The sequence below is a fragment of the Phymastichus coffea genome, unplaced genomic scaffold (genome assembly GCF_024137745.1).
Source record: "Phymastichus coffea isolate CEN01 unplaced genomic scaffold, Cenicafe_Pcof_1.1 PCOF00015, whole genome shotgun sequence".
NCBI classification, from domain to species: Eukaryota; Metazoa; Arthropoda; class Insecta; order Hymenoptera; family Eulophidae; genus Phymastichus; species Phymastichus coffea.
In genome coordinates this window covers 2,970,546-2,986,296 of record NW_026706826.1, presented here as the reverse complement: position 1 = coordinate 2,986,296, position 15,751 = coordinate 2,970,546, and the positions used below count along the sequence as shown (strand labels likewise).

The 15,751-nt window shown below is 40.5% G+C and overlaps 1 protein-coding gene across 2 annotated transcripts in view; it reads left to right on the top strand.

Moving 5' to 3' along the window:
• Positions 1 to 15,751, top strand: part of LOC131675037 (ras GTPase-activating protein 1) — a 1,462,590-nt gene that overhangs the window by 597,587 nt on the left and 849,252 nt on the right. For both annotated transcript variants that reach the window (XM_058953862.1, XM_058953861.1), the window contains exon 6: positions 13,285 to 13,618. In XM_058953862.1, the coding sequence (XP_058809845.1) occupies positions 13,285 to 13,618 (334 nt within the window). The remainder of the gene's footprint in view (positions 1 to 13,284; positions 13,619 to 15,751) is intronic.

Sequence of the window (15,751 nt, the reverse complement as noted above, 5' to 3'; positions counted from 1 at the left end):
CAACTAACTCGCTTCAGCACTCGGAACCTCTGGAAAACTCTCGTTATTGCTAACTGTGGCTGGATGCTCGGATAACTAATCCTCGACTGGTTCTTTTATATTCGCACGAGTTCCGTCCCGTCTCATGCCAAGTTCCCTTTTTCTATTTTCCCCAACCAGTAGGTGTTGCCCTCGCAGGCAGTCGCATGGTTGAGGCGATAGCGCTAACAAGACCTTTACCGTCACAGCTCCCTTCCAGTCTAGACCTATGGGGTCCTTGACGATAGAATCGTTAGCGCTATTCCCGTCGAGGTTAGGAGGATAAAAGTCAATAAAAAGGTCATGTTCTATGTTGTGTGTCTGTTTATTTATTCGAAGTAATCTGGGATTGGCCCTGCCAACGGGGGCAGGGACCTTTCACCAGGAGGATCACCGGGTTTCTTCCCGGCCTTCTGCATCCAGCTTGGGGCATCCGCGCGCCTCTCAGCCCAGCCTCTCGTTGACCAGGTCGGGATGCTGCCATTGAGATTCACCACCAGGTTCACCCCGCACGTCCGCTGGTCCTGGTGAGCCGCGGCTGCTGGTCCGACCTCTGGAGCCGATGGTCTCATTTCGGTGGATGGGGGCTGGGCGGTGGTATCAGGTGTGCCACCAACCGGGCCCTCGAGGGCCTGGCGGTGACGGCGCTGTACCTCCTTAAGCGCTTGCGCAAACTGGCGCCGGTGGAACACCACCTTGCTCCAGTGTTCCATGTCACTGGGGCGGTGTCACGCAGCCGTATACGCATCGAATTCCGCGTATACGGCTCGTTGGAGAGCGTTGAGGGTGGTCCGGCCTTGCTCGACCTCCCTCAAGCCCTCCACTATTTCCTCCCAGGTTCGTTTACCTGGCGAGGATGCCTGGCTGGTGAATCCGGGACGCCAGGTCGCATCGATGGGAGTGCCTTCTGTCTGCGTGCCCGTCGATGTTTGCGGGGCCCTCATCGGGATGGCTCCAGCTGGGGTTCCAGGTAACGGCGCGGTTTCCTCGCGCACGATACCCGGGACTGACGATGGACTGACGATAATCTCCTCGTCGGAGATTTCCTCTATCAGCACGGATAACGAGCTCTCGTAAGCCTAAGCCTAAGCGTGGCCGCCGCCTGTTCAATTTGCTCGTGCGAAGTCTTCATCCTGTAAAAGTTTTTCGTGTCAATACCGGTAACCCTTTCCTCGGGTACCGAAGGTGGGCGCCTGTTCGGCTGCTCAGGACCTTCGTCGCTGGGATCGAAGATGGGGTCCTTTGCGTCGGTCTCCCAGGTCCTCTGTTCGCAAGGCCTCATGCATCCACGGTCGGTGTTTTCGGTCATCTACCCCTCTTCCTTTTCACGGAGGGGAGATATGTGGATTCTGTTGACACGATGGGGTTCGAATGGTCAGCGTGTTCTTGCGAGGTCGTCCTCGAGGGCGCTTTACCACCTTATTCGACGGGGCTATTATCACGGTTTTATCAAGGGGGTCGGAAGAGACGTGACGAGGGTGGCTCAAAGTTGTCGCGTTATTGTTCCGGGGTGTGTCATCCGTGGTAACGGCGCGTTCGTTTTTGCGTGGTGTCGCATTGCTCGCCATAGGTGGGATATTCGTCGCCTCGCCTCCCTCGGTGGTAGGGGTATCGTCGTCGTCTCGCTGTCGGGTTTCATCTCCTGGCAAGGTATCCTTCTGTCCATAATAGGGTTTGAGGTCTTTGGCGTGAACCAATTCCTTGACCTTTTCCTGCTGGTTGGCAAGGCGGTACGAGTTGACTCTGAGTACCTTAGTGATTATGTAGGGACTCACGAATTTTGGCGCTAGCTTTGCGAAAATACCCTGCGTCACGCTAGATAGTACGCGATTTCTCTTCCATACCTAGTCCCCTTCTTTAAATCCTGAGGCCCTGTGCTTGGCGTTATAATATTTCGCCTGCCTAAGGGACTCGTTCGTAGTGATTTCTTGAGCTTCCTGAATAACAAACCGGTTATTCTTCATATGCTCATTCCACTGTTCGATTCGAAATAAATCTTCCTCTTGGGCCGCAAGCTCGTCCATTTGTTTACGAAGGGTGTTCGGGGCTTCCGGTCGCCTACCGTAGTTGAGTATGGCGGATCTGGTTCCCGTGGAACTGTGGGTGGCAGTGTTCAGCGCGAATGCGAGCTCAGGTAAGACTCGATCCTATTCTTTGTGATTCCCGTGCAGGTACGAGGTTATTATCGTCTTCAGGGTTCTGTTAACTCTTTCGGTAGGGTTAGCCTGTGGGGTATAGGTCGGCGTAAAAGTCCAGTTTATCCCCTGGTCTCTCAGGTATCCGTCTACAAGCCGGTTACGGTATTCATTGCCATTATCGAACAGGAAGACCTTAGGTGCGTTGAAGCGCAAGATCACTCGTTCCCGGAGTTCCTTTACGATCGTCTTACCATTGGCACTACGTATAGGTATGCATTCGACCCATCGCGTGAATAAGTCGACGAACACTAATACGTATTCGTGCCCTTGAGGGCTCCTCGGAAAGGATCCGGCAATGTCGCCCGCCACCACTTGCCAGGGTGTGGACAACATCCGATCCCTCATGAGTCAGCGCGGCAGTCGCTGTTCGACCTTACATTGCTGGTAAATCTGACACTTTTGGACGTACCCTTTGACGTCCGCGTACATTCCTGGCCAGTAGTAGGACTGGGCGATACGGACAAAGGTCTTCTCACGTCCCAAATATCCAGCGGTCTCAATGTCGTGGTTCTCGAACAGAACAGCCTTTCGGTCTTCCGGTGGCACGACAAGCTTCCAAGTATCCTCGTACCCGTATTCGTCTTGGTAATTACCGCTCGGTTTTTGGTGATACATTACTTCGCCGACTACTTTCCAGTCTGGGTAGTCTTCTGGATTGTCTTCGACGCGTCGGAACTGCTTCGAGTACCAGACGTCGTCCCCTCTCTTCGGCTGGTCCATTGCACTAACCTCAGCCTTCGCGGGCTCGAATGCGCGTGATAACACATCGGGCAATACGTTGTCAGCCCCCTTTCGATACTCTATCTCGAAAGTATGGCCTTGGAGTTGCAAGGCCCATCGGGCTAGGGCGTCCTATTGGGTTCTTCAGATTATATAGCCATTTCAGACTGTTATGGACCTTTACTACCTTGCCCATATAACCGCCAAGCATTCGCGCTCCGTGGCAGAGTAATTTTGCTCCGCCGGATTAAGGACTCTGCTAGCGTGCTCGATGATTCGGTCTTCGTCTCCTACTCTTTGAATCAGGACGGCGCCGATTCTTGTAGCGCTAGCGTCGGTTTCCAACACGTATTGTCCGTCGGGTTCTGGTAATCCGAGGCACGGTGCGGATATCTTGAGTGCCTTAAGTTTGGCGAAAGCTTGTTCTTGATCCGGTCCCCACACATATTCGCATTTTTTCCCCGTTAGTTTCGTTAACGGTTGAGCGTGTGTGGCGAAGTCACTCAAGAAACAGCGGTTCCATGACCCCAACCCGGTTCGGTGCCAAGCGGTTCCAACCCCCAGGAAAGTACGCAGCTGTCGCACGTTCCCTGGTCGGGGGTACTCCATGATAGAGGGCACCTTTTCAGGATCGGGCCTGATACCCTCGCGGTTGATCAACAAACCCAGATACTTGGCTTCCGGCTTGCAGAAGACACTCTTCTCTCGATTAATCGCGAGTCCGGCTCGACATAATGTATCCAACACGGTTTTAAGATGTTGTAGGTGATCTTCGAATTTGGACGATACTACGATGATATCGTCCAAATAGGCGAAGGCGAAATCGCCTAGCTCAGGTCTGATCACGCTATCTATTAACCGTTGGAAGGTGGCGCCGGCGTACGAGATACCGAATAGCATTCGTACGAACTGGAAGTGTCCCAACCCGGGCACGGTAAAGGCAGAGATAGGTCGAGATTCGGGTTTGAGTGGTATCTGGTGATACGCGCTACTGAGGTCGAGCGTGGAGATATAGCGTGCGTTTTGTCAGCGCCTCAATATATCTTGCATAAATGGTAGGGGATACGCGTTTGGCTCGGTGACCTTGTTGACCTTTCTGAAGTCTATACAAAATCTTCTTGCGTATCATAACCACCGGGCTCGACCAGCCGCTGTCCGCCGGCTCAATAACCCCTTGGTCTAACATTTCTCTTACCAATCTATGCATTTCTTGCTCAACCTTGTGTGACACTGGATAGTAGCGCTGCTTGATCGGTTTCGTATCACCGACCCGAATCTCGTGTTCAATGCCTGCCGCACATCCCAGTCCCACGGGGGCCTGCGATAAGGCCTCGCCGATGGTCCTCTGCAATATCGCCTGTTGAGAGGCTGCTACCTCGGCTAGTCCAATAGTAGCTAATCTCGGACCAGCCTCTAAACTAGCTACCTCTAGTTTCATCTTGGTTTGTGATTTCTTGAGCAGTAACGTATCATCGTCAGGATCAAGTACCGCTCTAAATAATCTAATGATATTTACTCTTAGGATTCATCGACGAGGGTCGGGAGTATAGCTACCCTCGTCGGCATCGTCATATCTCCTACGGTGAACGGCAATATTGCGTGGCCAACGATTGTCAACTTGCGGCCATCTGGCAGTCCTGCCGTACCCGCGTGGGTGGTATCTAAACTGATGCCTAGCATAGACGCTATCTGCAGAGTATTACTACCCATTACTGTGGTGGAAGCTCCCGGATCATAGAAAGCCCTTATTTGGAAGTCTCCTATTCTCACCGGTAGCCACCAGCGCGTTTCCTGTTCCGGGGAATATAGCGAAACGGATTCAGCGGCTCCACAGCCTTGGTCTTTGTCTACAATAGCACTAGCCACTGTGCTCTCGCGTGATAAAGTAACGTCACTACCCGTTCGAACCACCTTAGTTCGGACTATCGGAGGCCCTATGGGAGTACCCTTTGACGGTTTATTTGCCGTTACCAGCGCCTCCGAGGACGTGGGCAATCCGTTCGCCACCACCTCGGTCGGTCTATGGTCTTGGGCTTTACTAACGTCAATACCCCCTTTTTCCGCTTTCACTTTACCGACGCTATCATCATTGGCACAACCATGGAAATTCTCGCTCTCGTCGCTCAACACATTCGCCACTAATGGTACTGACTGTGCTGGCGAAGACCGCGAGGTTTCGTTTACGGGGTTTGTTTTAGGGGACGAAGGAGTGGGGTCAACTCGATACATTTGAGTGGTTTGGAGAAGTCTCTCTCCCGGTTTCGTGGAGCTTCTGGCTTCTTAGTGCGGTCCTCCGAGGTCAAGCTTTTTCCAACGAAGTTGTACTTCATCCCTTCTGATATTTCCTTGAGAGATAAAAGCACTTGACTCAGTATATCAGCGGGTGGAGCTTTCTTCTCACTATCAGCCGCCTCGAGACTCGGACCAGGCGCCGCCCCCGGTGGCGTCGGTGTGTAGACGACCTGGTGCGTTACCTTCTCCAGCACTTTCTCCATACGATCTAACATGACGCTGACCTCTGGTTTATTGCTGGACATCGCTGCCACTTTGCCCTTGCGGCCCTTGCTTCCATCGGCGTGAGGGTGATAAGCTAACTCCGGGTATAGAGTTGACTATGGGTCAAGTACCACCCGTTCTGCCTTTCTTAGGTGCAAGTTATTTTGTGCCGCCGTGGCTAGCGCGTTCAGGGCTCGTATGAAGCTCACTTCGGACCTACGCACTTGACCCTGAATATCCGGGAGGAGGTTAGCGTGCAAAAGGTCTAACTAGCATTCGGGCGTCATCTGTGGGTTTAGCCGCTTCATCAGGCCTATCATGTTGGCGATGTAAACATTGACGGGTTCATCTGGGCCCTGATATCGGCTCTGTTTATCTTTAGTTCAGCTTTCAACTGTTCAGCTTAGTTCATCAAATATTTAATAAAAAAAAGAGTCTTACACGTTGAAAAAAAATTATTTAAAAATTTTTTCTTATGCATATTGCATAATATAATATATATTTTTTATTGCATGTTGTATATATATATAACATATATTATATTATATTATGTGTAAGAATTTATGAAACGACTGCACGTTAAAAATAATAATAAAATCTTTCATTCTACATAACCTGCAGTTTGTTCTTAGAGCTGCCGTAAAATAATAGTATTCTTTTTTAATTTTATGAAAAAAAGAGACTTACGCGTTGAAATCCTTTTCATGTGATTCCATCAAATACCCAATTTCCTCATCACGTGAGTATGTAACTTGTACCTGGTCTGAATGATAAGTGGCAATTCGCGAGAGGCGAATTTGCCCCGTGTTTAGGCCTTTTTAACAGCCGAGCGGCCTTAAACTCGGGAGGCACTCAGGCTTGCAGGCGCCCCAGCCCGTTCGCGCGTCAATAATGATATCCCTGTTATTTTAATTCCGGCTCTCCATATCGCGATTGTAAATTAATTAATCTAATGTTTATAATAACGGGGAAACATATGGATAAACTTAAAGACGTATTTATTTATTATATTTATTCTATTTATTTTCACAAGATAAAATGATTTAACCAAATAGAGAGAGAGAGAGAGAGAGAGAGAGAGACAGAGAGATAGATATGTATATATAAGTATTCAGACGCGTAAGTTTCGCCTCGCGTTGTCTATTATTTTTATTACATAAAAATAAGTGGTACTCACTTTTTATTAATAAGATTAGTACAATTTGGTCCTTGGTATTATTTAGTTAATTTGTAAATATGGTCTTCCTTCATTCTGATCAATTTACTGGTCCAATATATATGTATATGTTTTTATTCAATGTTGCAGCGGCAGATAAGATAGGGTTAATTTCTATAGTCTTTGTTTAGAGAAGAGGAAGAAATTATCTGAATGATCGCACTCAACACCTTTTGTTTTAATATTTCAATAAACTCAAACTCTGATAAATTTAAACTTCAATAAACTCAGATTTTAATAAACTCAATAAACTTTGATAAATTTATTTATAGTATTGTAGGAAAGAATTGCAGCCTTCTTAGTTGGGCACTCACTCCTAACCGCCGGGTCTCGCTCTCACAATTCGTCTGTGCATTTTCGTTTCCCTCTCATTTCTTATACTCTGTCTCTCTCTGATTTACCCGTTTATAATCGCTTCATATTTCCTAGCCTAACACGCTGAGTGCAGCATGCTGTCGCAGCATGCTGCAGCAGTATGCTCGGCTTCTTCCACTCTATCCCGCCGAGGCGCGCATACGGGTACTGCTGACCATAGTGTCTTATCGTTATGTTCTTGGCCTTGGCGCGACACGAATGAGTCTCTCGAAAGCGAAATCCTAATTAGATATATTATAACAAAAAAATAAAATGGTCCGTCACGTAACACTGAATTATTTTGTGACATTTTGAAACTGTAAAAAAAATTGTTTTAAAATATTTTCTTATTGCATATTTTTTATTGCGTGTTGCATATATATAACATATATTATTGTATTATGTGTAAGTATTTATGAAACCACTGCACGTTAAAAATAATAATAAAATCTTTCATTCTACATAACCTGCAGTTTGTTCTTAAAGATGCCATAAAATAATAGTATTTTTTTAAATAACTTTAATAACATTATATATATATTACATTGCATGGCAAATTTTTTTGGTTTTTCTTATTGAAAGTGTCATTTAAGTTCAATTTCAGTATTTTTCTTAATTTCTTAATAACACTTATTTAAAGTAAGGTCTACAAAGGTAATATCACGGACCACCCGCATGTTTTCTTCTAATAAAACTACTAAAACCGTGTAATAAAGTAAAATTGCACTCAACTGTATAATACAACTTTCTTCTTGATATAGATGGATCCTAGATAAATTCTTGCCGAAAAAATTTGTTATTCTACATGAAGCGGGAACTGAATAAGTTTATATGAACTGGCTAGTAGCAGCAAACAACACACATTAACCGGCTAATAGCAGCAAAAAAAAAACTGGAAAAGAAAAAAAAAACTGGACCATCTCATAACTAAACCATCTCATAACTAAATAGTTATAAAAAAATAATATAAATTGATAATTGAATAAATAGGATTTTATCATTTGATTACATTTATTTAAAATAATAAACAGAAACGATATTGCTTTGTAAACGTTTTATTCTGCTTTGCGGAAGTCATTGTGTATAGTGCCGCGTAGTACGCGCCTCCGGCATTCAGGCCGCAGGTCACTACAGCGACCCTTGATATCAAGCAGTTAGTTTTTTCGTCAAATGGTTTATGTAGATTGTCAATAAAAATGACGATATTGTCTTTCCTGGATTCGGCAGGCATTTTCGTCAAAATAATCTTATTTCTTGTAGTACATTTGTCGTCATTGTTTCCTTCTGTTTTATTTGTTTTAATAGTTGTAGATTTTTTTATTGTTCGTTGAATAATTTTTTTAACCTTTGTGTTGTCATTTAGTTTTTCTGTATCTGTCTGTTCTTCAATTTTTTTTTTGCTTTCCGAGCTTTAGTTAGGATATTCACTCTGCCTTTTGTCATTAGGTTTCTTGATAGACCGTCTGCATTAGTGTTAGTATTTCTTGGTTTGTATATTATGTCGTAATCATATTCTAGCAATTTAAGTCTCCACTTTTGTACTCTTGTGTTGTTATCAGCTGATTTAAATGGTAGTAGTGGTTTATGGTCGCTAACGATTGTAAATTTATTACCATAAATATAATTCCTAAAAATTTTTACTGCGAATACGATTCCTAATGCTTCTCTCTTATAGGTATGACATCGTTTTTCTGCTAGTTTCAGCACTCTTAAAACAAACGCTTTTGTCTTCTCCTATTTCGTCTTGAGAAAGTATGCATCATAATGCAAAATTTGATGCGACTATGATTATTATAAACGGTTTGTTCATATCTTTCATTATGTTCTTCCTGGAAACTAGAATTATGTCATCTATATATACGTAGCAAAAAACCCTTTTTAGTAAATTGCTGAGTGCTTTAGTCAGGATTCTTTGAAATACTCTGAGGAGTTTATCAGTCCGAATTTTAGCACATCAAATTCAAATCGTCCTCAACATACTGAATTCGGTTTTGTGTATATCTAATTCCTTCATTTGAATTTAATGAAATCCTGACACCAGACCGATTATTGTAAAGGATATATTTTTTCCAATACAATTAAAAATTTCTGTTATATTTGGTAGCAAATAGAGATCTGATATTGTTTTAGCGTTTAATATCCTGTAATCAATTAACAGTCTCTATTTCTTTTTCCCGCCTTTTGTTAACTCCTTTTTCGGTACGATTCACGCAGGTGCATTAAATGCACTTGTTGATGGTCTGATTAAGTTATTATCTATTATTTTTTGTTTGTTTCTGAGATAGCAGCTTGTTTCAATGTGTAGGGTAGTAGAAATTATTTAAAATAAATTGGTGTGCTGTAGGATTTCTTGCTCATTGCCATAGACTCTACATTTTTGCTTAATGAAACCTTTGTTCCCTATAATGCTGTTTAGCGTGAATATGTGATCTCCCATTCTCCTTCCTGTTCTAAACCGCGCCTGACTCTCTCATATTAGACCTTCCTCTTCTAGCCATGTCCTGAGCCTGTCGTTCAATATTCCCGCCAATAACTTGTATTCGACGTTAAGCAAATACTCCTCTGTAATTCTCTACCTTGTTTTCCTTGCTAGATTTATATATTAGGAATATACAAGCTTTTTCCAATATACAAGTCAGTTCCTTTATCCAGCCTTCAGTTGAGCCCTTAAAGAAGTTTTCTGGAATTCCATTCTGTCCGCTTTTCCTTTTTTTAGTCTTTTTATTGCCTTCTTAACCTCCCCTCTGATTATTTCATAACGCTTTGTTTACTCCATTTCTTTATCCCTTCACCCTCACCCTTTAGCTCGCATTCTCTTCCCTAACCCCAGCGTTTTTCTTTATCCTTCCCGTCCCTCCTTGTATCACCGTTAGTTTCTCGCTCGTTTTAGCCTTTCTTTTTCCGTGATTCTTGTAACTTTTCTGCTTCATTTTTTTTCTGAAACTTTTCATGGCTTCCGAAAAGTCCGCTTCTCTCTTGTAGTTTTCTAGTCTTGACCATTTTTCTTCAGCTAGTCCTTTCTTCTTGATATTCTCCAATTCTCTCAACCTTCTTTTTCCCTCATTATACTCCTTCCTATCGTTGTCCTCTTTGGTTATTAGGAATTAGTTCAGTTTCTTCCATATTAGACTGCTCAATTATTTGCACTCTTTGTTTTTCCATTCTCTTTCATCTTCTGCTCTTCCTGTTTCATGTGTTAATCTTTTTTGCATACCTGTTTTTTCCCCTATTTCTATAAAGATCCTTTTTATTCTCTTCCATCTTCCTTCTATGGTTTTTGTGGCAAGTTCCTCTTCTCTTCCCAGCTTCTTTCTATACTCGTTCCTCTTTTTATCATCTCATACTAATCTTGAACACATCCTCTGCGCTTCATCCTCACCCTCCTTTTCTTAACATTCTTTTAGATTTCTCTCCTCCTCTGTTTCTAGCTTGAACGTAATCAATAGATGGTCAGATGTATGTCTTCTGTCAACTTTCATGTTCCTCACAAGATGTCCCCTTTCATCCTGTCTCTCTATAATGTAGTCGAGTGTAGAGTTGCATCCTACTCCTTTGTATATTACACTGCCCGTCAATCACTTTTGCCATGTTTACCTCAAAATTAGGCAAACTTGAAAGTTTTGTATCTCGGTTGGAAATCATCGTATCACAAAAAACAGCAGGGCATGTTAAAGGTAATTGCAAAAGCTTCCATTTAACTGATTAAAAAAATTTCAATTTTTTTAACCTCAACTTAAATCAATGCCAATTTAGAACCAGGCGGTGCAGGGCAAATCGACCGGAGAGGTTCGGAGGGTAATGTCTTTCTCTTTAAAATTAGCCCCCGTGGGGTTCTATCCGATGTTTTTTAACCGAGTTACGGCATTTTTTGTAAAAAAATAACCTTTTTTTTTCAATCCTCAATTACTTCGTGCGTACGTTTTGGAAAAAAATGCCAAGGAGAAAAAAGTTTCATTTTTTGCCCAAGAATACGAAAATAAAGTTAAAATAAAGAAATAGAGAAAAAAATTTTTTTCGGTTTTTTAGCGCATTAAAAAAATAAAGGAATTTAATTTTTTTTTTACGCTTAGTTTTAGTTTTCTTGTGATTTACTACGTCCCTAGACATTTTAAAACGAAGCGTAAAAAAAAGTTAAATTCCTTTATTTTTTTAATGCGCTAAAAAACCGAAACAAATTTTTTTCTCTATTTCTTTATTTTAACTTTATTTTCGTATTCTTGGGCACAAAATGAAACTTTTTTCTTCTTGGCATTTTTTTCCAAAACGTACGCAAGTCGAAGTAATTGAGGATTGAAAAAAAAGGTTATTTTTTTACAAAAAACGCCGTAACTCGGTTAAAAAACATCGGATAGAACCCCGCGGGGACTAATTTTAAAGGGTAAAACATTACCCTCCGAACCCCTCTGGTCGATTTGCCCTCCACCGCCTGGTTCTAAATTGGCATTGATTTAAGTTGAGGTTAAAAAAATTGAAATTTTTTTAATCGGTTTTTTTACTGTAAAAAACACATATTTTCATTTTTAAGTCTCTGCACGTCTTAAATGGAAGCTTTTGCAATTACCTTTAAAATGCCCTGCGGTTTTTTGTGATACGATGATTTCCGATCGAGATACAAAACTTTCAAGTTTGCCTAATTTTGAGGTAAGCATGGCAAAAGTGATTGACGGGCAGTGTATCTCATCTTCCCAATCACCTTCCGTATTCCCATTTCTTATTGTTCTCCCTATTTCATTACAGATTTCCAATAACTTCTCTCCTTGTTTGTGTCTCTTCTTATCCTCTAATTTTTTTATTCTATCTTTATCCTCGCCATCTCTTCCTTCTCCCACTCTTATATTGAAGTCCCTTATCATTATCAGGCTATTACCGCTTTCTTTCCTTTCATTAATCACTTTTTATAAGTCCCTCTTTACGTTGTTTATCCCTTCGTTGTTGTATATTGTCACTATCTTCCTTCCTCTGCAACTTTTATCTCTTTTGCCACTACCCAGTATTTCCATTCCTTCGTCCTGACGTTTGCTGTTATCCGTTTTCTTACTCCGACCATAATCCCTCCGCTTGCTCTTTCTCTTCTCTTGGATCTTCTCGCTGCATTTCTTCTTCATATATGCTCTTCCCTTAGTTTCTTTATGGTGCTTTCCATCTTTTTCTCCCCCAGCTACGTTTTCTATAGGATTATTATGTAATATTTTTAAAGATAGTTCCATTCTGTCCAATGTTTCTAATTCCTACTATGTTCCTGTACCGGAATCAGTTGTTACGTCCTAGGCGTTAGATACCCGTTTAAGCTAACATTTAAGTCGTATCAATATTGAATCTAGTGGACGAGGTTCATTTATATTTTCCATATATATTTTAGATACGGTGTAGAAATATAAGAAAGGAGAAAGCAAAAAGATGAATGAATGAGTGTTATAATACCTGAAATCTTATCGTAGAGATGTCTCGTAGATCAGGTTTAAAAAATACAGAAATAGACTGGTTTAATATTTTCTGAACAAGTAGAGTTTATTTAAAATTTAACAAAATGTGTTAGGCACGTTTACAACTATAGTTACCAAATACACCAAATTTAGTTATGGAACGGGGGGTTTGAGATGCAGTCTTTGACTTGAACTCTTACGAACTCCTCGCTACGGTGCTTTACGAGGTTCTTATAGCTCCCGAATTTCGTTAAGTTTTCGATGTCCGCAATTTTAAGTAGTTTTTTCTTTTTTCATCACAATTTGCAGAGTAAGACTTTAGCTTGCCATATGTGTGTTTGTGGCGAGAGTTCATGAGAGTGCGATGACTTTTGCTGACGTATACAGAATTTAAGTTTCTTTAAGAGCTTGAGTTTCGGAACTTTATAAAGAAATTTAGGAGGCGCCATAAGACGTAACAATGGCTTTTAAGTTAGTAGTTTTTATTATTCTAATCGCAATGAAATGTTTTTATTTTTTGCAAAGTTATTATATGTCATTGAGGTTTTGTTAACAAAACTGTATTTATAAGAAATAATATATTATTTATTATTTTAAATCAGATGAAGTGAGTAAATTAACTAGAGAAATTTTTCTTATTTTTAATGAGTTCTGATTAATTATATTACTTAATTTTGTGATTGTATAGCTTGTTTCCATGAAAACAAAAGAAAAAACTAGGAATCATAAGTCACACGCGGTATGAATGAATACCATATTATAAATTTCACTGAAAAAATGCTTAGATTCATATCATATCTGATTTATCTAAATTTTAATATAACTGACTTTTAAAATTAATTAAGAATGATTTTTGCAGATATCGGAAAGAGCAAATAGTAGAAGGCCACACATTAGTACAAGCAATGATTACAGAACCTGATGGAACTGTCAAGGTGAAAAAAGAGATACAACATGCTGAAAAAATATATGCTACATTGAGAGAGTGTCGAGAGCAATCAGGAGTTAAAAAAAATAAGGGAATAAAAATGCAAGGGTATTTGGAAAAAAAATCAGAAAAAAACAAAAAATGGAAAGTATTATACTTTGTTCTGCTTGTTGATGCAAGTGATACGCATTTATATTTATATGATAATCCTAAAAGAACGAAACCTAAAGGTCTTATTGATTTAAGCTGTGCATATTTATACCAGGTAAACTTTCTTATTATATTCAAATTTTACAAATCATAATTTACGAGTGTAGATTGAAATTATCTATTTTCGCAAGTATTATGTTAACCAAGATGTGGTATTTCAAGATAATTAATTTTAATAATGTTTAGATGTTTTATTTTCATTTCAGAAAAAATGTCACATGTGGTTGTGAGAAAATGATACTTAACTCATTTCGGAGAATAAATTTAACGTTACTCGTTCTTTATTTTTAGCTTTAGTAATAGGAATTTTTCTTTAGGGAATTTTTAGTTTTAGTCTTAGGGTTTGGTTTAGATGAAAATCAATATTTTTGTGTATTTAGGCTACAGATTCTTTCTGTTTATATTTGCATAATCAAGCAGAATATTTGACTTTTTTAAAGACTTTTAACCCAAGGCTTTTTAATATTTCAAATATAGGAGCTTAAATATAGTATAATAGCTAATTTGATCATTTATTCGTGTCCATTAGAATCTCCAAGTTGGCATGTAAATGTACAAATAATGTAATACATAACAGAAAAACATAAAAAGAAGAATGCGCGAAGTGCGCTAAGTAACTTTGATATAAACAAATAATACAATAAATATATTATCGATATCGATAAAATTATGATATGTTATAGAGCATTGAAAAGTAAAGAAAGGAAAAACACCCCCTAAAGTCACCCTCAAAATCACATTCTTTATAATAATTTAATTTTTTAGATATTTTTTAATAAAAAAAATAGAAAAAGATTTTCATGCAGTAAGCGACATAACCGTATTGTTTGTGAATTTTAAGGATTTCATGCTTTATATTTTATAGGGGTAAAACTAAATTATCCAAGTATATTTTTCCTCCTTGCCAAGTCTATAAATCCCATAACTACGAACTTGAAGCTCACAAGCAAAAACCATATATTCCGAAATAACAAATCCCAAACAAGTCCTAAGCACATACATCCTAAGCCCGCAAACACGACAGTCGTAAATGCCAAACCCTTGAAGATAAATCTACAAGCTTCAAATTCCTTATATCTTAGAATATCACACACTCGGATCTTATTAATCCTACAAACTTCAAACTAATATGTGCATGATGGTTTATATCGTTGGAGTTTGTAGGATAGTAGATTCAAGATTTATGGGTGGGGTTTGGAGTTCGTGAGATTATAAGATTGACGTTTGTTGGTCTGTACGTTTGAGTTTCATTTGTTAGGGATTTCTGGGTTTGTAGCTTTAGGTTCGGGCTTTGCTGTTTGAGGATTTGGAGGCTTCGGTTTTTGAACTCGAGAATTGTAGACCTAGGATTTATCGATGTTACCTCCCAACCTAGGGCAGACACCAGACGCTGAAGTGTCACAAAGCGACCGCTTGTATGAGAAAGCTCATTTCAAGGCTTCTCACACAAGAATGCTTAACTGCCCAGATTTGTTGTACTCTACGATCGTGAAAAGGCACACGAGTGTCTCCGCTTCTAGGCTGACTTTTGCAAAATTGTTAAACCAGCATAATAGCGCTTGATGTGTGTTTTATAAATAGAGAGCCGCGAAACTGAGAGAGAGAGAGAGAGAAGTTCTTCTCTCTCTCAGTCTTTTGTTTCTCTCCGTCTCTCGGTTCCCACCTGATTATTCTCTCTCATTTTTTAATAGGCTCTCTCTTTCTCACCTCAGCGAGAGTTGATACATGATTTTCCTCTCGCGGTTGATTTTAAAGCGTGGAGAGCGGAATGATTAGCTGGTTGATCGGTGATGCTTATTGTCGCACTAATGAGCGACTCACCCTTTTTTTTCTTTTAATGATTGGGCAGTGAGAGTGCTTGGAAACTTTTTGGGAGAGAGTTCTCTTTTTGAGAACGATGAGCAAAAAAGGCAGATAGAGATGAGATAACCGAGAGAGATTAAATCCAATATCATGCTAACACCAGAAAGATAATTACAAAAACAAACAGAACTATCACACGCATTATTTTCGCTACGTCTCAACTCTGTTGGGAAATAAGAGCGGAAGATCGACATCCTCAGAAGTAGGTAGAGAAAAAGCAAGTGGAAGCCTTATGCTGGCTAAAGACTTCGGTAAACAACAAATGGAGGATCTGCCACTCCAACTGTTCAAAAAATAAAGCGAATTTGAAGAGCGGGAAACAGCC